We start from the raw sequence: 27,456 nt of genomic DNA, 5'->3' as shown, positions 1-27,456 counted from the left end.
TACTTAGATTACTAGTTTTGGATTATTATAGAACATAAATTTCCCACTTCAGAATCATCCCTTTGAAAATAGCCGATCTACAAACTCACAATGCGTCACGATGCGACGCAATCTGAATTTATAAGATAATATTTTTACTCAAGTAAAAAAAGCAATAGCACCACCGATGGATCTCGCGATAGTTTACAAGTCGCTAGTCACTGGGAATTCCTGAAAGATGGCGGCGCCTCCAGAAGAGGCGAGCTTGGAGTCTCGCATCAGTAAGTCATCATAATGTTTATTTACAATATTGTTGATTACAAGATTAACACCGATCCAGGGCAGATATAGACCTATTAATGAGAGCTGACAGTCATCGTCAGCTATCCACGCAGATCTCTGTTTCTACCCATCAAATGAGAGAATATGTTGTCGAATCAGATATAAAGTGCAATCTTTTAGTGCTTTTTAGACAATCTCTGCCAAACCATATATCATTTGTTGTCATGAACGCGTTCATGCGTCTTTTTGTGTAATGTAATGCAATTTTGCCTGCTGTTCAAGTTAGGTTATGATTCTGTACAACGTATCATATTTTTATTTTATTTTTAAATCCAAACTTAAAAGCCCACCACATATCCTGGCCCTATGAGCTTGTATATCTGCTATTTGTGAATAGCCAACGTATAAATACATATGGTTAAAGTTGTTAAAATGATTGTGTATATATACATTTGCTGTTAATAACCCCCCCCCCCCCCCAAGTCAGCTAAGGACCCTCCCCTGAGGAGCCCCAGACCCCACTGTGAGAACCAATGAAATCTACCAGCACACAGCACCTAAAGAATGCTTATTATACTTTTAGCCATGCTGAGGGTGAATGACAGCCACAGACAACCATACATCAGGCAGGATAGGGTGCAGTGACTCAACCACACGCGAAAAACAAATCACAGACTGACTTCTGTGAGTGTGTGAGACACACCAGTAAATCTGTGTATATATTTACAACTCACTCCCTCCAATAGTTAAAAAACTGGACAATAGAGTGATCAAATCTGGAGCTGTCTTTGGCTTTCTCATAAAATATTATGATTTCAAGGCTTAGCTTATATTTAGCTTAGTTCCACTACAGTGATGATGATACAATCATGAACGGATACAAATATCTAGGGAACTGTCGTTATAATGCAGCAAGTGGGTCAGCTCCTTTGCCATTGCCACTTAATGACGCAAGTGCTTATTTTGTTTCCGTCCAGTGTTTTGGGTCTGTTTTCTTGAAATTAAAGTGAACACCCTTGATTATTTAGCCATTTGCTCATTGAGGTGAGGTAATGTCTTGTGTGTGTGTGTGTGTGTGTGTGTGTGTGTGTGTGTGTGTGTGTGTGTGTGTGTGTGTGTGTGTGTGTGTGTGTGTGTGTGTGTGTGTGTGTGTGTGTGTGTGTGTGTGTGTGTGTGTGTGTGTGTGTGTGTGTGTGTGTGTGTGTGTTTACAGACAAGGCTACTAACCCGCTGAACAAGGAGGCTGACTGGGACAATATCAAGGGTTTTTATGAACAGATCAACAATGAACCAGAAGGGTGAGACACGCAATATGTTTCTCAGATTTGCTTCATCACACTGCAGTATTCTGTGATTCATATCAGAATGTTTTGCTTCAAGCCAAGTACAATCTCATCACATTGCAAAACACGTCTAACCACCCTGAAAACATCCTCTCTGACAATGATATTACCTGGGGGAGTTCTGCTTTTCATTTTTCCAAATAGTCAAACACACCAGTTCATCACATGTACACAATATGGAAAGTGCTGTCATGTCAAACTTGAATAGGTGCCCCACCATGCTCTGGTGCTGTCAGTTATAAATATCCCATTCAATAAAAACAACACTACATTTTCTTATTTGAAACCATCACAAATATGGTAAATAGATAGAAAACAGTGAATTAAGAAAGAAAGTAAGCATAAACCTTGTTTTGATGAGTGCAAATTCCCAAATTTATCAAATCTCGTATACATAACATTGAAATGAAAACAACAGACATGTTTTTTTTTTTTCAAATGTTTTTTCACACACAAAATGCAACATGTTATGCAACAAAATGTTATGCAACAAAATTATATTGACGTCAGAGGCATAATTAAATTGTTTTGAAATTGTTTTATAAAATGTTTTTTTCTTTTTCATGTTTTTCCTTCTATTTCAGCCCACAGCTGGCAACCAGACTTCTGGCCCACAAAATCCAATCACCTCAGGAGTGGGAGGCAATGCAAGCACTTATGGTACAGTAAAGAAAGATGGGCGATGCATTATGAAGCCTTTCCCTAGTTACTCCATAACAACAAGCTTAAAGGAGTCGTTCACCCAAAAAAGGATTTGTTTTATATCAATTACACGCCCCATGAAGTCTTGGATTCATGGAGATTGTTTTGTTTTTGTCACATTCCTAAGCCAATAATTTGATGAACGGTGTAGTCTCTGGTAGGAGACTCAAAGACTTTCCAAGTCTCTGGTAGGTATTCTCGCGAGGCCAGACTGTTGCCTCCACGATTTGGGAAATGCTCCCGGCATACAGTCTGGCAAACGGAAATAGAAACGATGAGTGACGCAACCGCTCCCTTGGTGCAGTAGCAATAACAAGTCCTACTGGAAGCGTTATGTCTCCTTTCAATATTTCTGGGGGTGTTATTTCATCTTTCTCGTGTTGTTGGTGTTAACTCCATGATGTTTTGAAACGTTTTCTTAAACTATACATCCATAACAAGAATAGGCAGCTCGAATGACTTTGTCTGAGCTATTGTGTTTTTGTTATGTTTCCAATGGGACTACAGTTCAGTGCAGCAGCGGCTACTTCCGATACTCGGCCGTTCGGGAGCTGCCGTTCCAGACTCTATATATAGCATTCAGAGATTGTGGAATAGTTGTCTGGCTACGCGAGACTACTGGTAGGAGACTCAAAGTCTCCTATTGACCGATGACCCAGTCATCAAATTATTGTCTCAGGAATGTGACAAAAACAATGGGTTTGTTAATCAGTCTAAATATCACGTAACATCATGTCATCTGTTGTTCTCACAGTGACTAAGGCTTGTCTGTACAGGTGTATACACAGTAAAATCCTGTTAATTCAACTCTTAAGAGTTACAAATGGATTTTACAGTGTAGCCAACATGCTCAACACAATCATTGTCCTCCTCAGGTTCTCGAGACATGCATGAAGAACTGTGGAAAGCGGTTTCACATTGAAGTAGGCAAGTTCCGCTTCCTCAATGAGCTCATCAAGGTGGTATCACCCAAGGTAGTGATTGACTGCATGACTTTTTCCACAAGAGATCTCAATATTAAAGTCCCTCACCCACATGTATATATTTTGCTCCCCCCTTGAGTGTATATGATTTGTTAGAAGATATTTATATGTTTAATGAGAAAACTATGACAAACCTTGTGTGAATCTGCTGATCTGTTGAAGTGTTCTGTTGCTGAATTGTTAAACAAATAAACCGACCAGCACAACTTTTATTGAATTGAAAGCAGTACTCTACTACTCTTTTGCCATTTTGCTGTTCTATTTTTAACATAATTGTTATCAAAACTGGTGTCACTCCCTTTCTCATTTGTAAGTGGTTTGTCATTCATTCATAGCATCATATGCCAGCTATATTGCTAGTATATGCAGTTGTATAATCAAAAAGTCGGATAAAGGGGGTACTGAAGCCAAAACAGTTTGAGAACCACAGGTCTTACCTTGGGGACACCCATTATTCCCTTCTCTGCAGTATTTAGGTTCTCGGGCTCCTGAGCCAGTGAAGAATAAGGTTCTAGAAATTATGTACAGTTGGACTGTCGGGCTGCCAGATGAGACCAAGATAGCAGACGCCTATCTCATGCTGAAAAAACAAGGTTAGCGCAACCCAGAATTCTTAAGAAAATTATATTTAAATAGAAAATTAAGACTTCTGGATATTTTTCATAATATCAGACATGATTTGATTTCCACCAATTGAGGCAGTGCAAAGAAATATCACTTCTCCTTTAAATACTAAAAAGTAAATCACATTTCTGATAGTCATTTGAGTATACTGTAGCATGATGATAGTCTGTTATGATAGTCTGTTATGACATTTAAAGCTGATACAACGTTGTCCCATGCCAAAAAATGGCACATCTACAAGCTCACAATGTTGCATAACGTTGTAAAATTATAGATGATTGTATTACAATGATTATACATTAGTAATTAAACAAATTACACCCAAGCTACAGAAGTTCTTCCTAATGCAGTACAGATGTTATACTTAGAGCTCTGTGTGGTACAAATATAAACTTAATGGTATTTTAAGGTAAATTAACTAAATATGGTCTGAATTTGTTTACACTATGTTAATTTGGTTCACAGAGGCAAATGGCCACTGTGAACATACTTAATTCACTCACTTCCTTAATGACGTGCCCACATACCCCAATGAAAAACAAAAACATAGTTTACACACTGTAGGCTACATTACATTTTTTATTTCAGACAGGCACCTCTGTACAATCCTTACAGGCTTTCACCATGACATTCCTTGAACCTTTGGCATAAAAGGTTTTGTCTTTGCCATGCAAAGTTCACTGGTACACCCAGGTTAACTTCAAGAGGCAGTGCCACAGTCAGGATAACCAAAACATAAAATGATCATCAATCTTTCTCCTTCCCTTGTTGTTCCAACATCCCGAGACAGCTGGGTAGTAGAGATAGGAAAGAATAAGAGTGGACTTATCTAATGACACTCAACCCTTGATATTAGGAACTTTAGCCCTCGGAGACCCTAAAACAAAGCTATTCATTGACCTCGATTCTATATAAAAGTGGATGTACAGTATAACAAGCGGTGGTATGTTGTTGATAGATTATATTTATTCTTGTTAAGTGGATCCCCCCTTGCTGTCTTCCAGGTATTGTCAAGCAGGATCCAGTGCTTCCTGATGACAAACCTCTCCCACCCCCTCCACCCAGAACCAATGCTCTCTTTGAGGATGAGGAGAAGTCTAAGGTAGACCAGCGAAGATGCACAGTCAGATAATTTTAACAGGGTTTACCGTGTACAGTTAAATAGAAGTTGCATGTAATCCTCCTTGCATGACATGGATCTTCAAACACCTTTAATTCTGCCTTTTTAAAATGAAAAGCACTGGGGAAAATCCTTCAGGAACTAACTAGTTTACCTCACTTCCCCTCTTTCATTCTTTGCCTTCTCCTTCCCCCTCTTTTCATCACCCCTTTCCTGCCTGTGTAGATGCTGTCTCGCTTACTGAACAGCACTCAACCAGAAGATCTAAGAGCAGCAAACAAGCTCATTAAGGAAATGGTGCAGGAGGTGAGTCATAGTCTTTGTTTAACAAGAGTGTGTGTGTGTGTGTGTGTGTGTGTGTGTGTGTGTGTGTGTGTGTGTGTGTGTGTGTGTGTGTGTGTGTGTGTGTGTGTGTGTGTGTGTGTGTGTGTGTGTGTGTGTGTGTGTGTGTGTGTGTGTGTGTGTGTCGACATGGACACAAACAAGTACAGATGTGAATGATACTACTGTGTACTGTATGCCGTAACACGCGCAACTCACACGATTATTAATCTATCACTAAAAAACATTGGTTTACAATATGCATGTTAATGTGCTGTTGTAAACAGAAAAAGGAATTTGCTAATTCGCAAGACATGAAAATGGTTATTGTTCAATTAATGAATATGGAAAGTATGGTCAGTTGAGAATTACAAGAAACATATTTCACATCTCATAATGTCATATATTCTCAATTAAATGAATCTGTGTTATTTTTATTACTGATACAACACCAGTCATGATCTTTGCATCAAGTGTAGACCTGTAAAGCGTGTTGCTTTAAGATATGAAAGAATGTCCAACAATGATGTGGTTGCTCCCCCATCTGTCCAGGACCAAAAGCGCACAGAGAAGGTGTCAAAGCGGGTGAATGCCATTCAGGAGGTGAAGGAGAGTGTTGGTCTGCTCAACCAGCTGCTGGGTAGCTACAGCAAAGAGCACAGCTCCCAGAGCAACCAGGAGCTCATTAAGGTCAACACAGCTCGGCACTGAACAGCACACAATATTTGCAAAATATACATCAAACCCCATAATCATTTACTTGCCTGTACTTGATCCCTTCCTTGTTTCCCTCTACGCCCAATCTCTTCAAAAAAATCAGCAGATCTATAAGCTCACACTGTGTCACAGAGCACTGTGAGCTTGCAGATCTGCTATTTGTAGTGTTCACCTCGTTGCCGAATGTTTGGCTGGAGTTCAAGACGTTAAGTAGTAGTTTGTGTGTTTTGATATTTGCAGGATCTTTACCAGCGTTGTGAAAAGATGAGGCCCACACTATTTCGACTAGCCAGTGATACAGAGGATAACGATGAAGCCTTGGGTAAGATTGCTGACAGTAATGTTGCTTTCAAGATATATACTATTTTGTAGTGTTTTATACAACAGGTGCTGTAGCTTCTGCCAATCAGTCTACTAAATTGGTCCAAAAAGACCACTAACTCTTAAAGTTTGTGTGGGTGTTTTATCTGTTCCAGCGGATATCCTGCAGGCCAACGACAACCTGACGCAGGTCATCAACTTGTACAAACACCTGGTGAAGGGAGAGGAGGTGAACGGAGATAGTACTACCATGCCCTCAATACCAGGTGTGTGTGTGCGTGCATGCATGCTTGCGTGTGCGTGTGTGTGTGTGTGTGTGTGTGCGTGCGTGCATGAATTTCAGCTTCTTCTGGGGCAAATTATGGCTTGATGATATTGTTGAGGTCATGTCAATAGAGCGTATTCACACGGCGGCCATCTTGCCATTAAGTTAATGAAATGCCACCCCAGTTGCCACCCGGTTTCAATGCAAATTTTAAACATGGCCGCCTGGTGAATATGGTCTATAGCATTTTGTTTTCTAAGTTGCAAAATTCAAACGGCTAAACTCCTGACCCAACCAGGAAGCAGAAGCACAGCACTCCTAGACCTAACAGGATTGGACACAACACCCACAGAAGCATCGTCCAACGCCTCGATACAAAACCCATCAAAGGACACAGCCCTCAACCTCTTAGATGATGAACTCATGTCATTAGGTAAGTACAGTGGGATCTCCAGTAGACTTTAAATTATCTTTGTTGTGTTTTCTTCATTGGGAAGTGATTTAGAGAATAAGAAGAATGTAAGTATCATCTGTCTACCATCAATTTCACTGTTCTACTTTACGGCTGCAAAGAAAAATGTTGTTATTTCATATATATTGCTATCTTACAATTTATCTTGTGTGCTGACCTCTTAGGACTTAGTGAAGTAACACAGAGTTCCAACCTTCACCTGGGAGACTGGAACACCTTCCAGGTAAACGTTGCCCGTCATTTTGCATGCCCTACCCAACAGCAGTGTAACACACACACACACACACACACACGCACACACACACACACACACACACACACACACACACACACACACACACACACACACACACACACACACACACACACACACACTAAACAATTTGCTGTCTTTCTCTAGTCTTCTGACAGCGTAGATCCGGCTGTCCCAGAGGTCCCTGCTGTAGCGTTATTACCGACTGTGGCGCAAACCCCCCAGGCTCCACCGGGAAGAGCCACTGCTGTTCCCCCTAAACCCCTGAATGAGTTGGACCTGCTAGGCAAGACCTTGCTACAGCAGTCGCTACCCCCAGAGAACCAGCAGGTTAAATGGTAAGGGGACAATGGGACTGTAGAATAGAAGATTGTTTAACAACTTGAGCCCTATTTTAACACTTTGTTGCATGATGGTGTGTTGCGTAAAAAATAACCTGTCATGATCTACAAGCTCACAATGCATCGTGGGCGTGCAAATTGGCTATTTGTGATTATTTCTTGCGATTCTTGAAAATGTTCGACTGTAATGACAAGCCAGGTTTAAAGTATTAATGATGGTTCTTTTGATGATCATCTCTGGTGCTGCTCTCACTCATAGGGACAAGCTTCAGCCTCATTCCAGACTCACCTTACGAGACCTCCAGACCAAATCTAGCACTGCTTCCAATACCACCACCACCACCCTAACTCCAGGATCTAGCCCCAGTTTGGCTCCTGCAAAAGGAACAACCTCTGCTGCTGACTCTGACAACAGTATCTCCTTAGCTGATGTGACTGTGCCTCTGGAATCCATCAAACCTAGTAAGTTCACACACCAGTAGACCTTTGTCTAAATGAAGTTCTATGCTGTATTAAAATTGCCTAGTGGGTGGGTGGACGTTTATCTGTGTGCCTTCTAGCACACCAGCAGTGCAATTGCTTCCACACTATGCACAAATAATAATGCATGCCCTGGGAAATCCAGCCTGAACCTTTAGTGCACTATAAGACCTATAGGGCCCTATATTTTCGTCAGTGCCTTACCCCTTATACTTGTAGTTCAAATAGCCGATCTACAAGTTCATAAAGTGGCAAGTATTTAAAAATGTTTTAAAAATGGTAAAAAAAAGGCAAAGAGGGATAAGGGGTAAGGCACTGACGAAAGTCCCAAACAAAGCAATTACAAAAACACCTCTTCCCATGAGAGAAACGGTTCACAAGATAAATGGATGCAAACCTTCTGTCATAACCCAGTTCACATCCTCCTGTCTTCTTTCTCTTTACACGTATACTTTTCAGGCAACTTGTTACCAGTGACTGTATTTGACAAGCACAGCTTCCGAGTTCTTTTCCACTTTGCCTGTGACTGTCCACCTGCACGGCCTGACGTGCTAGTGGTGATCATCTCTATGTTGTCCTCCGCCCCTATTCCTGTTACCAACATTCGCTTTCAATCCGCTGTTCCCAAGGTAGGCTGATTATCTCTAGTGTCCACATGGATTGAGACTATTATTAGCACATGCTCCAATCAAATTCCATGTGTGCAGTCAGGTATTTCTTGACGTGTGTGTGTGTGTGTGTGTGTGTGTGTGTGTGTGTGTGTGTGTGTGTGTGTGTGTGTGTGTGCGTGTGCGTGTGTGTGCGCGTGTGTGTGTGTGCGCGTGCATAGGTGATGAGGGTGAAACTACAACCACCTTCAGGCACTGAGCTCCCAGCCTTCAACCCAGTCCTGCCTCCAACAGCAATCACACAGATTCTTCTGTTGGCCAACCCTCACAAGGTAAACACCACCGATTTACAGTATGGCCAACATGGGAGAATACTGAAAGCGGGCACACTCAGGACATGGCTGAATCTGGATATCTGAATCTGCATATTTAAATGACATTCAAATAGCACCTGTCGAATGACCATCCCAATATTTAAATATTTGGGCCAGCTGTAATTTCTTCAGTATATAAGAGACACTACAGCAGTGTGGTTTTTGATTCACATATTCATTCAATACCAAAACTAAATCATAACTAATTTCCCTTTCTAACAGGGAACAGTGGGTGAACTAATGACTCATAACCTATCCAATTGTTTCATTGCTTGTTCGGTGGACTTCTACAGTACTGTATGTACTGTACAGGGTATTTTAGTTGTGTTTTAACACTGGTGTGTTTTGTCTTTCAGGACAAGGTGCGGTTGCGATACAAGCTAACTTTCAATTTGGGAGACACGGCTCACGATGAATCTGGTGACGTGGAACAGTTCCCCCAGCCAGACACTTGGGGGACTCTTTAGTGACACAGACCATCTTCCTGCCATCTGACCTGCTGCTTCCTTTAGATTTAAGTTGAAGTTGCTCCCAGTATCTTGAAAGATGGCTTTTTCCCCCCCTTTTTTGGTACATTATAATGGTTTCGGATTTGGGTTTGGGGAAGCAGCTTCTACCTTGTGCCTTCTTTCATATCGTTTGTCCATGTGCCATCATCCTTAATTTTTTATATTGTATTTTTCCTTCATCCTACAATTCTATTCCATCTTATAAAATTTTACACATTCCTCATTGCTTAAAGCAAACGGCAAGCAAAATATTGAATCAGTACTTCAGTAAGAACAAGTTAAGCCTTTTAAAACTGAATGTGCACTGCATTTTGTGACTAATTTGCATACTTTGTTGTACAATCCTTTCAAATGGACCATATGTATTATATAGTTTACAGCTTCCTTGTGTCACCTTGTTGCTTTGGTTTGAGTAAACCCTTGCTGCGAAGCATCCAAACACAAGGTGCATTGACACTCCAACATCTGAACTACCTAGATCTAGAGAACAACATTCTGTTCAATGTGTACCCCTCTCTGAATGTTCAGTCTGGGGAAAGAGTGCAGCACAGCATTCCATACAATTAGCAAATGATATCATACTGATCTCACTAGTGAACCTCTTGCATAGTTAATGAAACATGAATCTGTTCCATTGATGACATAGTATTTGGTAAGACTGTATATTAATGTCGGGTCTAAAATGCATTTTAAGGCACCCGTTATAACCGTTTATAATTATGCATAACAATTTAGAACAAAGACACTTTATAACAAAGTTATAATGAGCTTATATAATGCATTATGACCAGCACTTATAATACGTCATGAACATTTAAAGTAGTCATGCATGATTATAAACACAGCCTTTATAACGAGTTATAAAGGCTTATACTGTAAGTATTATAATGCATTATGAATACACCTATAATGCATTATAGACCTGGCCTTAAAATGCAGTGTTACTGAGTATTTTTTTCCTTATACAAATGTATAAGGAATGGTGCATGGTAAACAGCGCTGGATAGATGAATTAACATATCCATGAAGCTGATACTTGGTACATTGTTTAAAGTTGTGGATGATCTCGGTTTTATTTATACATCATGTAGTCGATTATGTTCGCATTGCCACAATGTTTGTAAGCTGAGACAATGATCATCCAATCTCTTCTCCTTTTCTGCTTTCCTTATTGCACTTTCCACCATTATATTCAAAAGAATAGGATACTGTAACTGTATGTTTCTCAGGTTTTTTGTTAGGATTGATTTAGACATGACCTGAACATGCATGCACTTCTATCCTTAGAATTTTGCACATGAATCCATTTCCAGTCATCATTTCTCATTTGCTGCCTTATTTCTGCTGTTTCTAGTCCCAAAGTGGGACGCTTGTGTCCTGAATTTGTCGATGTTGACTTCAACTTTGATTATGCCGTATGTGCCTGAGCTTCAATTCAGATTTTTCCCTTAGTAATTGGTATCTGCTATAATACCTCTTTCAGTTTGTTACATGTTTTCTCTTTTCTTTCTCTCTCTTGGGCAGAAACCTTGTATCTCCATAACATATTGAAACTATTGTTTGGGGGAAATTAATACCCTACATCGTATTGATCCTATTGAAAAATAGCAGATCTACAAGCTCACAGCCGCGCTGCGAGCTTGTAGATCTGCTATTTTTGAAAAGTCATGAAAATTTGTGCAAATCTTTGAATATTTGTACTTTTTAAGCGAACATTTGTAACTCATATTTTGCTTCTGGGGGGTCCCTGGAACTAAATATTTTGAGATGGGGGTCTGTGGCCAAATACCTATCATTTTGGGGGTCCTTCACAGAAAATATTTGAGCACCACTGACATAGAAACATAGGTTTTTCAAAAAACCTTAGGATTTGAAATATTCAGACTCAGCAGATCTACAAGCTGTATATATGCTATTTTTCAATAGTTAAAGCACAAAATGTGAGTGAATCCTTTTACCCAGGGCCGAGAATTCGGTGTGACACCCCTAGTACTAGTAGACAACTATGTGTCTCCATAACACATAGTTGCTACCCTTCAAAAGTTGCGCTTCCTGCTTAACAGGTTTCCCAACCCACAAGATGCACTAGTGGGGCCAATTTGTTGGAATGCCCAGCCAAGCCAGAGGCACCGTGGAAGATTTGAACCTTTAGTCTCCATGGTGGTGGGCAGTAACTTTTACCCCGGAAACCAGACAAATCTGCCATTGCAAAAACAAATACATTGACTCTGCAGATTTGGTTTGGCACCGGCCGCTCGGTTGTGATTGGATTTCCCTTCCTCTGAAGTAGTGAGGGACCACCCCTTGGAAATGCAGGAGATTCCAGACTAATATCTACGCAGTGATTTTAGTCTGGCCATGCCAGGCTAAGTAACCTTACCCCTGCACTACTCGAATGCCCCCTGTATTCATGTTCTTCATTAGAACCAGTTCATGTTTGGTCCAGAAGAAAGTGAGGGTGATTCATTTGTTACTTTTGTTATAAATCATGTATTCACAAAACTTCATAGAGTATTGGACTAGGATCTGTTAGCTTCTGTTAAGTCAAATTATATTAGAAGTAAACCAGCTCAAGATTAGATCATTCTTATATTCCTATTCTTGGATATGTTATGCATACTGCAGATGGGCAGATCCATGTGTAAAATGTGTCATTTCTCTTTCCTGTCGGTGAAGGCTTGGGAGTCATTTTGACAAGGAAGGTGATCCTACAATGTGTTGTTCATTCTACAAACTGAAGTATGTTGTAAATAGATTAATTAAATGATGTACATTTGCCAAAAAATATGCAAAGAGCAAATAAACATTGCTGTAATGAAAGAGAAAAATGGAGAATGAAGAAATTATATTTAAGAGAAATAAAGTTATTTTCTCTGTGATTGACCATAAACTGTCAAATGGAAGTTATTGCAATGCAGAAGTCAGACCGTTTTTATTTAACATTGTTTAATAAGTATAAAGTACATCTATGATGAGTATATAGTATATGTATGGCATGAATGATAAATGTCCATGATACAGACCAAGTATGAAAGCTAGTTTTACCTGAGACTGGATTATAGCAAGATAAGTATAGAAAAATATGAAGTACATCAAGATGATCTATTTGCATGCATAACTGAGAACAAAGGAAGCTCAATTTAAAAGCCATTGATAATACTAAAATTATCAAAACACCAATATCAAAAGTTCATTCAAATGTTAAACAAGAATGTACTGTATAACAATAGAGCAAGTCTATAAGGGGTTTTGACAAAGAGTGTCATAATACAAATTGCATTTGTTTCATAGTTTAAGGTGAATGATACTCTAATCTAAAATAATATTTCTGGTATTTTACATATTCAGAGTTTTGGATCGTTTCAACTACTGAATTGAAACAATGGATTATTTGACATTATAGAGGATTTGTGAGGGTTATCAAAATGTTACATAGTAGCAGCCTTAACAGTATAGTATAAAAGCCCCATCTGTACATCCCATGACTACTCTTCAGCACATCTGAAAATGATTAAAAAATTGGATAAAATGTCCATTTGTTTGACATTTTGACAATATACATTGAAACATATAGTTGACAAAGAATGCTCACGCACACAAGCAGGGGATGTAAAAAAAAAAGTATATAATAACAGTGTCAACTCTGTCAAATACTAAATATTAGCCCTTACCTCCTCAAACTGTGCCTTTTCAACTCCAACCCCTTTGTATGATTTGATGGGGGGGACAGACAGGGTTCAAGCCAACAGACTGATAGAAGTTGAAAGCTCTGAGGGGTCTAGACTTTAGAGACATTTGACAGTTCCCAACACCTGTATCAATCAAACCAACATGTTTTACAACGATCAGACAATGCTCATGGTGCTTTACGGTCAAATCTATGCTGGTTAAACATTCAAAGACAAAAGTAATGCACATCCTCTGTCTATGGTGCCGAGCCAAAATGCAAACGGCAACATAGTGGAAAAAGTCAAGGTGCTGCTGCTGAATAAAAAGACCTTGGAGCATTCAAAATGTGAGTTGCGAGCCCCCATCTTGATGTTGTTCAAGTACTCAAGTCTACAAGCTTCCGAATCTACCTTAATACAGACGTAATTGCCTTCTTTGCATATTAAACCTTGAAGGAGTGAGGATAGAGGAGCTAGGACGGAGCAGAATAAGGACCTGAGACGCAACCTTAGATTTGATCCAGAGACACATATGAAAGTGTCGTCTGTTTCTGGTTCAGACGCACTGCCGAGCCAATCAAGCAAAACAATGGGAAAATGACCCGGAACAGGCTTACCAGCTCCTGGAAACCCAGGACTACAGAGCAAAGAGCCCATTTCCTGTCTATCATTAGTATATTATCTCACAAAATATTGCAAAACTGCGGCAGGAGATAAAAAAAAATCACAAATACTATAAGGTTTCAGCCCTTCAGGCTAATTAACACCAGGACTACTAAGGCCTCTTTCTATTAAACTATTTCCTGGGAGGCTGAGCCCCAGGTGGAGGAGGGGGTGGAGGAGGAAAGCTGAATGCTGGTGGTGGTTGCCCTATGAAGCCCATGAGTGGGGGCTGAGCTGGGGCAAACTTCTGGCCCATCAGAGGCATCGGCCCCGGCCCCGGCAGGGGAGGCGGGGGCTGGCTAAACGGAGCCTTTGGCTGGCTGGGCGGCACCTGGCCCCCGGTGCCACCAGACTGGCCTCCATTCCTGGAAGCGTAGCTTCCACTATAACTCTGGTACTGCTGCTGCTCTGAACCAGAGTTGTAGCTGCTCTTGCCGTCCCGGCTCCGGTCTCTGTAGGAGGAAGATGTGGAGGAGCGGTCCGCGTCCCGGTTGCCGCGGTTGCCGTTGCGGTTGAAGCTGCCACTTTCAGGTTTGCCGCCCCCGCCAACAGTGCGTGTGGCACGGCGATCACACTCATCCTGGAACATGAAGTTGGGGTTGTTGGAGTTGGAGTTGGAACCGATGTTACGGTAACGCATTCTACCCCCTTGAAGGAAAAGGAGAAAGACGAATCCTGTGTCAGGAAATTGTTATTACACAGGCAGGTCCTCGCTTTTGCTGACATTTACAGTATAGATCCAATCCCACAATCACCAACATCTTATTGAAATGCTAACTTGACTGTTACAGATATGCCTATGACTATCTGAGTAGTCGGGCCCTCCTTACCTCCTCCTCCCCCACCTCTGGAGTCAACTAACTGAAGCAGTTTGGGGTTGATGGCTTGTCGGGCCTCCTGCAAAACCTTGACAAGATCTCTGGCCTGGCGCAGGTTCCCAGGGGTGAAGAATGTGTACGCCGTGCCTTTGTTGGTGCTGCGGGCCGTACGACCAATACGATGGACGTAATCCTCAGACGAGTTGGGATAGTCGTAGTTGATGACAAACTTCACATCATTTACATCTTTTGAGATGAAAATAATGTGGTTGGCACCATTGGAGGAAGGAGAAATTACACAATTTCAAACAAAGAATAAGTAGTTGATTAATTCTGTAGAAATAATGATCTTAAAATACAAAACTGTGTATAAACAAATCCATTTCAATTAACATTATTTTCAAATGTATAACATCACTATGAATGACAAAGTCTGCACATAATAAATAAACCACTTACCTTACCAAATACAAAGCAAGAAAAAAAAGCCCCCAAAAAATTTAAAACACATGGAGATAGGTATCCCAATTTGATTTCAGTTTAGCCACTTAAACCCTGTACTTAGTTGGCTGGGGTCCCCCAAGGCTCTATACATGGTCCGGTACTTTTTTTCACTACTTTTCACTGGCCGTTCTACAAGCTCATAAGGCGCTGCAATGTGTTATGAGCTTGTAGATCTGCTATCGTTGCCCAATGTTCACCCCAGAAAGGGGATGCTAGGTCATGGCAAACCATCACACTTCAGTTCAACTGTATTTGTTAAAACAGTGATGTCAGAATCTCAAGCTAATTTCATCAATACTGAAATCCAAGAACAAATAAATAAAAAACACTAATGATTTGTGTTTAATAATGTAATCACAGTCATATAAGGGTGAACATCGGCGAGCAAGTGTTATGGGTTGGAACCAAAGAACATAGGAGTCTGTTTCTCATTAAAGAGGACATGGGGCTCCGACCGCACTGCTGAGTCCAACAAATAAGTCCCCCCAGTGCCCCACCAATACCAATCATGTTTATCATGTGCTCCAACAGAAATGAGCACTTGATGAACGACCAAAACAATGTAATCCTCATAAGGACCAATCCTCTACTACACTGTGGTCTTGGCATGCGTGGGATGGCATAACCTAAATGTATCGGTGAGCTCATGGAGGAGTTAGAGAAAGGGGTGATGAGGTACTTACCCCTTTCAGGTTGTTTTTACGTGGGTACTCAGTCACCCCCCCTGATCAGTCCTGGTTCATTTGGAGGGGCTGGAGGGGGGGGAAAGGAGACAGGAGAGAGGAGGACGTGTTGCCCCCTCACACCGTTTTCCCCCCTCACCATATGCACACACCAGCAACGTCGGACGGGAGCAGAACCGTTTAACCGCAAGAGACACAAAGGCTGGTTCTGTTGCTCTCTCGCCGTGTTGCAGGAGGCCCTCCTCAGACCCTGGCCAGGACTGGTTCCAGACGAGCCCTTCTAACTCTCGCTCCCATCTGTCTGCTTTTTTTTTTTCTATGGGCGGATGGGCAGACATACAGGAGGCACCTCAGGCTGGTCCTAAGGAGAGCTCGTTGGATTTAGAAACTGATGTTGCTGAGGGGGTGTGGGGAATCTTAGTTACCCAAGACGAAATGGGGAGGGGGAGGGCCTGATCCTTCTAAACCTAGCAAAGCCTCTTCCTAAATGTGACAGGGCGAGAGAAGGCTAGAAGCCCCTGTAGTGACACTGTGACAGCAGCACTGACTGCCAGTTACAGCCGCCATGTGCTGCCGAACCCTGAGAGAAGAGGGAAAAAGAACAAGGATACGGTCACAGGAAGTTGAAGGTACTTGACTTCTTCCCCCTTCTCACTTCCAGATTGAGCTAACACAGTGAAACTAGTCAATTACCTCTCTGTCAATAAAAATAAACATATTGTAAAAAAAAAAAAAAAAGAAATTACCTCTCTGTCTGTTTTAAAGATGGGAAAACAGATTTTGTTTTACACTCAACATAATGAAAGAAAAATGAGCATTTACTCCGTTTACACAAATTATTGTTCTACGTTAACAGCAATATTTAATATGAGTGATAATGAGTATGTATTAACACCATAGAAGGAGACATGAGGAGGGTTAGTGAAGGGGTACCTGTCCCCTACACACCCCTGCTTTCAGGCAGTGTGCCAAAGAGCCCCGGTCGAAGAACTTAACTACAGTAACAAGAAACAGACTGTAAAACCACAGGGGACCAGAAGACACCAGGACCTCAACTTGGATGTTAAGGTTTGCGAAATTGTCCAGAATCTATTTCTGGAGTCATGCTGTGGGGGTACAAAATGGTTGTTACATTTTCTTGTCAATCATTAAATAAACATGAAGATGCTTTTGATTGTTAAAATTGGACTTAATGGAATATAAATTAAAATGAAAAGCAATATTCTGTTTTTATTTGACCTGGAGAAGAAGAGGGTGATTTACTTGGTGGTGATTGGTCACCTGCCATATAAACCCCAGTGCTGATATGTTAGAGCCGAGTCGACCAATCAATGCAAGCTAAAGCCTCATCGACAGAGATACACTTGTGCTTTGGCCTCGGAGCTTTGCAGGATTAGATCATTCACAATGTCAAACATCATGGGATGGAACTCGACAGCGAAATACATGTACTTTGGATAGTGAGGTCAAATTCTTGGCTGGGCTGCACGATTCATGACAAAATCAGAATTAGGATTTTTCTCCCTATGAAATGAGATCACGTTTCTCTCACACGATACATTTTTTTTCAATAAAATCATTATTTGCCTTGCAGTATTGCGATGATGCCAAAGTTCTGCTTGCAAAAATATGAGTGTGGCATGTGCTCCTTTTTCAGTATACACTTCACGCTCGTCTTTCCTGTGCTGCTCTTTTCTTTAGCTTGAAAACTTGATATCATACACTCTTGGTCATGCAATGTACGAACAGGCTATACTAGTATGCTAATCTGTTTCTGCCTCCTTCGACATGTGGTAGATTACAATAGTAACGTGACAGCCACTGTCAATGAGGAACAGAGATGACAGATAAGACAACATGAATGGAGTTGTATGATGTTAATGTTAAATTAATTCGCTTGTTTAGCTTCACACTGTGTAAGTATGATTGACAGCTGTACCTGGGACTATTCATAAGCAAATAAATGAACACGCGCATGCAGTATGCCTTCAATGGAATCGTCGTTTAGAAAAAGGATCGCATAAACGATTGGTTGTGCAGCCTGGAAAGGATCCAAAGCGTAGCGGAAAATAACGAGTATTCGCTGCGTAGACCCTTGCACATTATAGCGGCAGATATGTTGGCATTGCACCAAAACACGCCACAGGATTATGCACAGGTATGTGATAGGGATACAAACTTTTGGGTACATTCAAAGCCTAAGGTGGGATTGTTTCTTGGGATGCTCAGGTGGCGCAGGGTTAAAGTACCTGCCCACCACTGCACTGCAGAGTCTAGAGAGGTTTGAATCCACTGCGGGGCATCCGGCTTCAGATCAGATCAGGTCAGAAATAACACATAAGGAATCGTAAGATGCGGCTAAATCCAGTATGTCAATCTTTTCTATGTCTTAATATGTAATCTCACCTCTACACATCATGAAAGTTCTATTGAGAATTTTCAATAGATTCATGGGATCATTTCATGGGCAGATGTTGGGAAATCTGTACATGTAATGGAGGCGTGCACAGGGTAGCAATTCTACTGAATTAATATGAAATGGGAAGCTGGTTAAGTATCTGTACATGTCATGAGGGAGTGCATCGCACATTCCTGCATTGTTGTAATTCAAATGAATGTCTGGAATGCCCATACTCTTTATTTATCATACTTTTGCAAATCCTAGTATAACAAGTGATCACAGTCGATACATGCAACAGAAATATTTGAAGAAACGGGAACAAATGTATATGGTTCACGGGAATTAAGATACAAGGTTGTTTGTCTTACACTGATTTCAGGTTTCTTTGTCTGTCTATGCAATACATATTGTAGTACAGTATGTGTGTGTGTGTGTGTGTGTGTGTGTGTGTGTGTGTGTGTGTGTGCGTGCGTGCGTGCGTGCGCGCGCGTGCGTGCGTGCGTGCGTGTGTGCGCGTGCGTGCGTGTTGTGTATGTGCGTGCATGCATTTTATGTGTTGATGTGACATACCCAGACCACGAGAGGCAACATCAGTGGCGATGAGTATGGGAGCTTTGCCACTCCGGAATTCTGTGGAATTAAACAGAACATTAGGAGTGCCACTAGAAAATAATTTCAACTAAAAGAGTACTTATGAGATAAGTGTAAAATATAAACAATTAATAGCTAAACTACAAGTCACATAATGCCAAAACGAAACAGTGACTTTTGGGACACGACAAGTACTACTACAGCAGGGGTCCTCAAATACAAATCTTGAAGGTCCACAAATATGTTTTTGAAACAGGTCCGGGTCCGGGGAAAAATAAATTATATATATATATATATATATATATATATATATATATATATATATATATATATATATATGCCCGTCTGGCAAGTACAGTTCATGTCCTACTTGCCCTCAGGTCATGGCCACTTGCCCTCATAAATTAATTAGGGATCCCTTTCATACATTATTTTACATTGGCTAATGTTTTTTTTTAGTAGTTTGTTGATGCAGTAATGGTCTTTTTCTGTTTCTTTTGTATTAAAAGGGTGTTAAGTCCTTAATTATGACTTCACTTTCATCTGGCCTGGGGACTCCTCCAAAATCATTTGGGGTCTTATTTGACCCACAAGTTGACTCACTTGACTAAAGAGTAACAACCCGTTGAAGGGAGAACAGAATGTAATAAATCAAGGTGGAGCAGAGATATTTATTTTACGAAAATGATTTGTTTGCGCCAGTATTTGTTTCTTTTAGCAAACTGGGATAATCTTCGAATGATTTATGCTTGTGTCGCAACGTGAATATCGATCCGAAAACGAGGTGTCGCGCGTCGGAGACGATGCGGAACGTGGCTCACTCCTATACCGAGTAATGCGTGTGGCTCGCAGTTGGCTTTGCTGCATGGCTCGCTGGCTGCAAATCCATGGAGAAAGAGAGGCAGCCATGGCTGTGGCACCTCGCGAAAACTCTCTGGAGAGAAGATTATAATCCTCATCCTGCAAACGTATTCACGTTGATGTTGTGCTTGTGCGCGAATGAAACCCACAACTAGTTTACAGTCTGCAGCTAATCGCTGCTGCTGCGTTCTCCCTGCCTCGAAAGCTTCCGCACTCCGCCGTCTGTGAAATGAACAGAGGCAGCGCGTCGTTGTCATAGAGATGACAACCCATAATAGTTTATGCCCCGGCATCAGCCAATCAGCGTGGCGTTCTCTCTCTCTCTCTCGCACACAGACTTCAGAGCGCATGCAATGAAGTGGAATACAATGAGAAGTGGAAACAAAACGGAGATTTTTTTTTTTCTTTTTTCTTTTTTATAATTCGTCCTGGGTCCGGTCGGCGGTGCCTCGCGGTCCGGACGTGGACCGCGGTCCGCCTATTGAGGACCCCTGTACTACAGTATGTCAGAGGTCTATAATGTTTATGCTCTTCAGTTGTTCCTGAGATATTAATTCTGACTGTGTTGACAGTAGACTGAGAAAAAGTGAAGGAAAAGGCACACAAAAACAACAATGCGGCAAACAAGGAAAATAATGTTAATGCAGTGAAACATTATTTGTATTTAACCATCAACTCTCACCTGTGAGTACCCAGTCTCTTTCTGGCTGGGTCTTGTCTCCGTGGATACACATGGCTGGCCATCTACAATACAAAACCATAGCAGAATTGGACATGGTGGTAAGGAGACACTGGCCTCTGTTACACATTTCAATATTTCCTTGACTTAAGTTTCACATTCATTTTACATTCTCATTTATTAGGGTTGTGTCTTTATATCTGGAGAATCTCTTCGTCTCTCACCCGTCTCGCCTCATCCTCCTGGTGAGCTCATCACAACGCTTCTTGGTTTCCACAAAGATGATGGTCTTATTCTCTTTCTCTGCCATGATCTCTTCCATCAACTGAAGAAGTCTTGATGTAAAGAGTGAGAAAAGAGATACGAGGAAAGATTGAAAGTATGAGCTGTCTGAGAATATAGGGTGCCGGTTTGACCTTCAGCTCAGGTGTCCCTGTGCAAGACTCATAGCCCCATATGGGAAGCTGGCTTCCCATAACCAGTCACACAACTGTTCATTGGTCAATAAATCAATAGAGACCAAATCAAATTACAATTTCAATGTTGATTCTGCTACAGGGGCCCTACAGCACATATAATCAGCTGCCATTGTATTTTTTCATCCATGCATTAACTCATATTACATTATTATTACACCTTATTTTAACTTGTTTTTATCATTACTCACCCTATACTTTTACATTACTAATATTACAGCACTACTCTCACTAAAACATCTGTAGAGTTTACACAGTTTAAGATTTTGCCTATCAATTGATGACACCTTGATGGACAATTTCTCTATTCACTATATATGTCTCCATTGAGGTCTTGAGTCTTTTTCACTATTCAGAATGCAAATTTTCCATAGACGGAGGTCTTTTTCAATCCTCTTTTCACTGGTAAGTGATCACAGCAGGACAATTTGGTGAGAGAAATGTGATGTTTTACGCTGCATTTGTGAATTTTCAGGGGTTAGCTTACATTTAGTGGGTCAAGAGTAGCCACAATCATTGTAGTTTTGTGTCCACAACTGTTCCAATTTGGGCATGCATTTTAGGTGGATTTTTTTCCCTGGACCCCCCTGGGGTTCAAGTGGTTTTTAACCCTAACAGCTCCCCCTGTGCAGCCATCTGAGCAGGTAACACATTAAAAGCAATTTCTCCCCCTCCCAGGAATTAGAAAATACTCCTTAGGTAGATACAGAGATAGAGTCACTGCGTATTATAGTAGTATAGTATTTTTCATCAAGCGACACATAACATAACATACAACATACAACAAAGTATGAATCAGAAATCATGAATCATGGCACTTCATCTTTAAGCTGTGTGTCATTATTAATGCTCCCTGCTGGCTTTCCTTACTTGTTGTCCTTTTCATTCTCCATACAGACATCAACTATCTGTAGAATGTTGTGGTTGGCGCTGAGCTCCAGGGCACCGATGTTGATCTGGACATATTCCCTCAGGAAGTCCTCGGCTAACTGGCGAACCTCCTTAGGCCAGGTGGCGCTCCACATTAGGGTCTGTCTGTCAGGCTGAGAGAAGAAGAGGAGAGAGAAAGACAGATGGAGCAGTTAGACCAAATGCAAAAAAGAATTACATTTTGAGCGTGCTTCAAATTCCGATTGGTTGTATAGTAAATTACAATAACTGCGTCAAGTGGGACACACCTTTCTCTCGTTTAACATGTTTTCCAGATGTGGTACAAAAACATTTACTTCTAAAAATACCTTTTTACTGTAACCTTCTGAAATTATGCTCATTATTTGAATATACAATACAACTGTGATCTCCCCCTAGTTCTTACCCTTATTTGGTCTAGTATCTTGCGAATCTGTGGCTCAAAGCCCATGTCCAGCATGCGATCGGCCTCATCCAGCACCAGATAGGTGCAGCGCCGCAGGTTGGTCTTTCCCGCCTCAAGAAAGTCAATGAGGCGGCCAGGAGTAGCAATCGCAATCTCAGTACCTGTTTGTATAGAAGAGGCCACTTTCAAAACAATAGCCTACAAACATTCTTATTATCAAGTAATACATACTGTCTGAGTTATTTACATTCTGTATGTTCAGAGTGGAAGATGTGGGACTTATAATAATGAAGCTGTATTGAAGTAAGTAGTCAACACCCATTTTTGGAATATTATAAGAAAAGTCTTCATTATCAAGGTATTTGATAAACACTGTCAACTTTATAGAACATTTGGCATTCCATATGCCCTGTCATCTTAAAGATCAGTTCAATCGTGCAAAGGGGCATAAATTATGCTTTACTCACCCCTTTCCAGGTCTCTAATCTGTGGCCCTTTTGGTGCTCCACCATAGATACAGGTACTCTTAATGCGGGAGGACTTCCCATATTCAAATGCCACCTGTTGTACCTGCTGAGCAAGCTCTCTGGTTGGGGCCAGGACCAGACACTACAGAGAAAAAGTATGGATGAACTTGATCAAAACGGGCATGATATGTGCCAAAGCCTCATGTGCTGCGGTATCTATTATATACTCACAATGGGCCCATCTCCCCTCTCTAGATAGGGCTGGTGATTGATGTGGACAATAGCAGGAAGCAGATACTGCACAGAGAAACAGGATTAAAATGCTAATTCACGAATGATCAAATATTTGAATGCTTAAAACATTATTTGAACCAATATGTATGCTGGAGAATGTTAATATAAAAGACAAAAAAACAAAATAAAGGTGTTAAAAAAAATGTGTACAGCCACACGCACACACACACATGCTACACATAAATTGTATATAACATCCTTACTGCCAAGGTCTTTCCAGAGCCTGTCTGAGCTATTCCCACCATATCTCTGCCACTTAGAGCCAAAGGGAATCCCTGAGCCTGAATGGCTGTCGGCTCCTTGAAGTTCTGACGCATCAGCGTATCCATCACATACTCTGTTAGAGACAGTAAGAAATGATGAGACTGTTAAAGAGATAAACATGGGTTTGCTTTGCACTAACCCCTTATTTATTTATTTACTTTAGTTTTGGTACTTTCAGCTAAACTGGACAACAGTGGTGAAATGAAATCCTCAAGAGTTACAACTCACGAGGAAAATTTGCTTGATGAAAACCAGTCACAGCCTTTGGGCAGCCGCTCTGTCCTCTGAGTGTGATCTCTTTCTTCCTGCGATACTCTTCCACGTCATACTGGAAACAGAATAGATCAAGGGAACACATATCATACATGCACTGAAATACTTTTTACTGCACAGTCCGTATATCCGGTTGCTAAATTATTGTATGTGTAATGTGTGTATACTCACCATTGCTGTTACATTATTTTACCTTTACTTTTTATTAAACCCAATGCTGCTTAAAGGTTTTACACATTTTTATTTTGTATTTAATATACCGCAAATAGCCATATTGTCTTGTTACACAGTTATTATTGTTATATTGTTAGCACGGTCTGTGAACCAAGAGAGATTACTTCTTGGAGTTTCAAAGGTTGTTTACACAACTGTGACGTGTGGAATACCTGACTCATGCGTTGGATTTCAGGGTGTTCATTATAGAAGTTCTTCTCAAATTTTGGCAGCTCGTCCATGTTCCACTTCTTCTTACGGAGGCGGTCCCCTGGATTCCCGAACTTCATGGGTGGGGGGCCACCCCGGCCACCACCACCACCACCACCACCAAAGGATCCAAACCTCGGCCTGATGAGGTCAGATATCAATGCATTTTTGGGGGTTAATATATAGGCATACTTAAAGTGAAAGTTTAAGTAATTGAATCTTGTCACAATTTCTCAGCTCTATTTGTATAGGCCAGTGGTTCTCAATCTCAACCAGCAGTCCGGGGACCACCAGTGGTCCTTGAGGGTGTTCCAGGTGGTCCCCAGCTAAATGATGGAGAGTTGTTAACCAAATGGACCCTTATAGATCTTTAACTCTTGAGAATGTAAAATGAAACCAAAGGGACCCTTTGGGGTCCTTGTTTCATTTTACACTCTCAATTGTTAAACATGAGTAGGCCTACATTACTTAATCTACACAATTATAGAATGTAAATGTGTTATTTTTGATTGACCTGTTATCAGTCCTATAATACAGCATGAAATTGTGGACAAAATCCTATCCAAGAGAACAAAATATTCCAAGTTTGGGGTCTGAGAGTCTAATCAGAGAGTCTAATCTAAATCTCATCAAATGGTGGTCCGTTGCTCAAATGCAGAATAAATAAAGGTCCTATAGGGTTGAAAACCACTGATAGGCCCATTGTCTGATCGCGCAGCTTGCACAGGCATGCATGGAAAAATCGTGCAAATGGTGTTCTTGTACACGACGCGTTGCATGCTCATTTGACATAATAACATTGTAATAGTCAGTAAGTAAACATTTTAAAGTAAATAAACGTGAACCGTTATCAACAATGCTTACCTATCCCGCCCACCCCCACGGTCCCTATCTCTGTCCCCATACGAGGAACTCCCTCTCATATTGGTGGTGAAAATAACGTAGATTCTTCCGAAATATTATTGCACAGTATCTGGAATGCAATGCAGTGAGGCAAAAACAAAAACAAAGAACCGCCCAAGAGTTGGCAAAAAGATCGTCAAGAAAAACGTCGCTTCTGGTCGTCGATAAAACTTCAGCCTGCGAGAGTGAAATGGTTTTGTTTATGCAAAGTGTTGTTCAGACTGACTGCGTCACGTCATCGACAACTGGAGGAGAGCAATGGTTCTCTGCGTTGTGTCAGCAATGCTCAGCATGGACGCTGGCGTAGCTTCCACTGGATACAACCACGTTACGCACGTTAAACAGCGCGCCGGGGGTTGGTGAATACCAGAGCCGTAGAATACGTGTGTGCGTGTGCAGGGCTGTCGCACCAAATTCTGGGCCCTGGGTACAAGGATTCACTGCGGGCCAGCCCACCCATGAATGTTTTTCATTTGATTGATTGATTGATTGAAGGCTTTATTAGAAGTTTGCATAGGAAAATGTACAGATTCATGACGGTACAGTTCACTGGTACAAGGTCTACTAAAAGGAGATCCATGAAAAGACTAAGCTTATTTCAACAGGAAACCATTAAAGTATCTCATATAACATTGAATGACAGACAAATAGAACACAGTACTATGCAGTAGATATGTAAAGAAAAAAAAGAAAACAGTAGGTCTATACAATCAGTAAGTACAGTATATACAACAAGGAAGGGGCAGGTAACAGTAAGTCTAAATAATCAGTATGTACAGTATATACAAGGAAGGGGCAGGGAGGGTAGGGTTGGGCTAGGTTTTTACCAGTTGTGAACGGCTGCTGCCTGTAAGTGGTTTTTTAGGGCAATTTTAAAGGATGCTAGTGATCCACACTCCTTTATGGCCTTCGGTAAGGCATTCCACATTTTTGTGGTGTAGCAGAAGAACGAGTTCGACCCTTTCTTTGAGTTGACTCTGGGTTGAACGTGATCTGTGGCACTGCCTCTGGTGTTGTAATTATGGACATCCTTAACGTTTTTAAAGTATTTTGACAGGTACTTGGGTATCATAGTGGTGTAGTGTATCTTGTACACCAGGCCCATTGCAAGTTGCTGTACTCTGTCATCTACTCTGAGCCACCCCACTCTTAACTGGTGAGTAGCGGTGAGGTGAGTCTGATTGGGAAGGTTAAGCAGGACCCTAATTAGTTTATTTTGGGCTGTTTGGAGTTTAGTTTTTAGGGCTTGTGGGGCGTCACGATACCATACGTGGACTCCATAGTCAAAGAGGGGCTGGATTATTGCACCAGCTATGGTCTTCAGTGTGTTGAAGTTGACCATTGGGGCGATCCTCTGTAGGAAACGAGTTCGTTGGTTGATTTTTTGTATTACTTTTGAAGTCATCTTTTCGCTGGAAAGATTAGCTTCAAGGATACATCCTAAGTAGGAGATTTCGTTTTTTCGTGTTATGACCTTGTCACCCACTTTGATTGTGAAGTTCTCTACCTTTTTGAGGTTATGATTTGATCCAAAGAGGATGGACTCGGTTTTGCCCAGGTGAATTGATAATTTGTTGTCGTTAAGCCATGTGCAGATCTTACTCAGTTCAGAGTTAAGTGTCTTTTCAACCTGCAAGTGGTCCTTGCCCGAGACTAGGAGAGCCGAGTCATCCGCGAACAGGAACAGGTTGCAGTCGCAAGCAGATGCCATGTCGTTCACGTATATTAGGAACAACAGAGGTCCCAGTATGCTACCTTGGGGAACTCCACAGCTTACTGGGAGGGGGGGGGACAGGGTACCGTTAATCTCCACCACCTGTTCCCTCCCCACCAGGTAAGATTGCATCCAGCTCACTGCTGCGCTGTCAAGACCGATGGCTTTTAGTTTCTCAATCAGAATAGCATGATCCACGGTGTCAAATGCCTTCTGGAGGTCCATCATGACCATGCCACTATACTTGCCCTGATCCGCTTCGCGTTTGATTTGGTCAGTCAAATAGAGAAGGCATGTGTCAGTGGAATGGGATTTTCTGAATCCAGATTGGAACTCGTAAATCAGATTATTCTCATCGAGATATCTTGCAATCTGTTCGTAGACTATTTTCTCCATGACTTTGGATATGGAGCTAAGAATGGAAACGGGGCGGTAGTTTCCAGGGTCTAGTTTGCTACCTTTTTTATGCAGGGGGGTTACTTTTGCTAGTTTGAAGTCCTGGGGGACATGACCCTGTTCGATGGAAAGGTTAATTAACTGGGAACGCATTATTACGCATTATTTTGTGCTTTAACTATCTTGAAAATGTGTGCAAGTCTTTGAATATTTCACTTCTAAGGTTTTTTTTGAAAAATGTGGTGTCAGTGGTGGTGCTCAAACTTTTTCATGTAACCCCCCCCTTCTTGAGGGGGGGGGGGTGTCATTAATTTGTGTCAGCAAAATTTGAGTTAAAAATGTTAAAAAATACATATATTCAAAGATTTG

At 41.3% G+C, this 27,456-nt stretch overlaps 2 protein-coding genes across 2 annotated transcripts; one reads left to right on the top strand and one right to left on the bottom strand.

Moving 5' to 3' along the window:
• Positions 1-217: 217 nt before the first annotated feature.
• LOC308281006 (ADP-ribosylation factor-binding protein GGA1-like) lies at positions 218-11,268 on the top strand (the record flags this gene model as incomplete). Its single annotated transcript, XM_080721050.1, has 17 exons — positions 218-260; positions 1,475-1,559; positions 2,189-2,264; positions 3,182-3,280; positions 3,759-3,882; positions 4,918-5,015; positions 5,259-5,339; positions 5,907-6,044; positions 6,312-6,393; positions 6,548-6,658; positions 6,956-7,090; positions 7,294-7,352; positions 7,530-7,720; positions 7,983-8,185; positions 8,663-8,832; positions 9,033-9,143; positions 9,542-11,268. 17 exons carry the CDS (start codon positions 218-220, stop codon positions 9,650-9,652), a joined length of 1,917 nt encoding a protein of 638 aa, XP_080577176.1. The 3' UTR covers positions 9,653-11,268.
• Positions 11,269-12,628: 1,360 nt separating this feature from the next.
• LOC308281918 (putative ATP-dependent RNA helicase DDX17) lies at positions 12,629-25,203 on the bottom strand. The gene is made up of 13 exons (XM_080722260.1): positions 24,939-25,203; positions 24,038-24,215; positions 23,607-23,706; positions 23,318-23,451; positions 23,052-23,117; positions 22,821-22,962; positions 22,354-22,514; positions 21,909-22,081; positions 20,787-20,897; positions 20,566-20,627; positions 19,002-19,061; positions 14,856-15,089; positions 12,629-14,673 (listed from the first exon to the last, which is right to left on the bottom strand). Exons 1-13 carry the CDS (start codon positions 24,995-24,997, stop codon positions 14,159-14,161), a joined length of 1,995 nt encoding a protein of 664 aa, XP_080578386.1. The 5' UTR covers positions 24,998-25,203; the 3' UTR covers positions 12,629-14,158.
• Positions 25,204-27,456: the final 2,253 nt, after the last annotated feature.

The sequence above is a fragment of the Nannobrachium achirus genome, assembly GCF_963921795.1.
Source record: "Nannobrachium achirus genome assembly, chromosome: 3".
Classification (NCBI taxonomy): domain Eukaryota; kingdom Metazoa; phylum Chordata; class Actinopteri; order Myctophiformes; family Myctophidae; genus Nannobrachium; species Nannobrachium achirus.
This window is presented reverse-complemented; position numbering and strand designations above follow the sequence as displayed.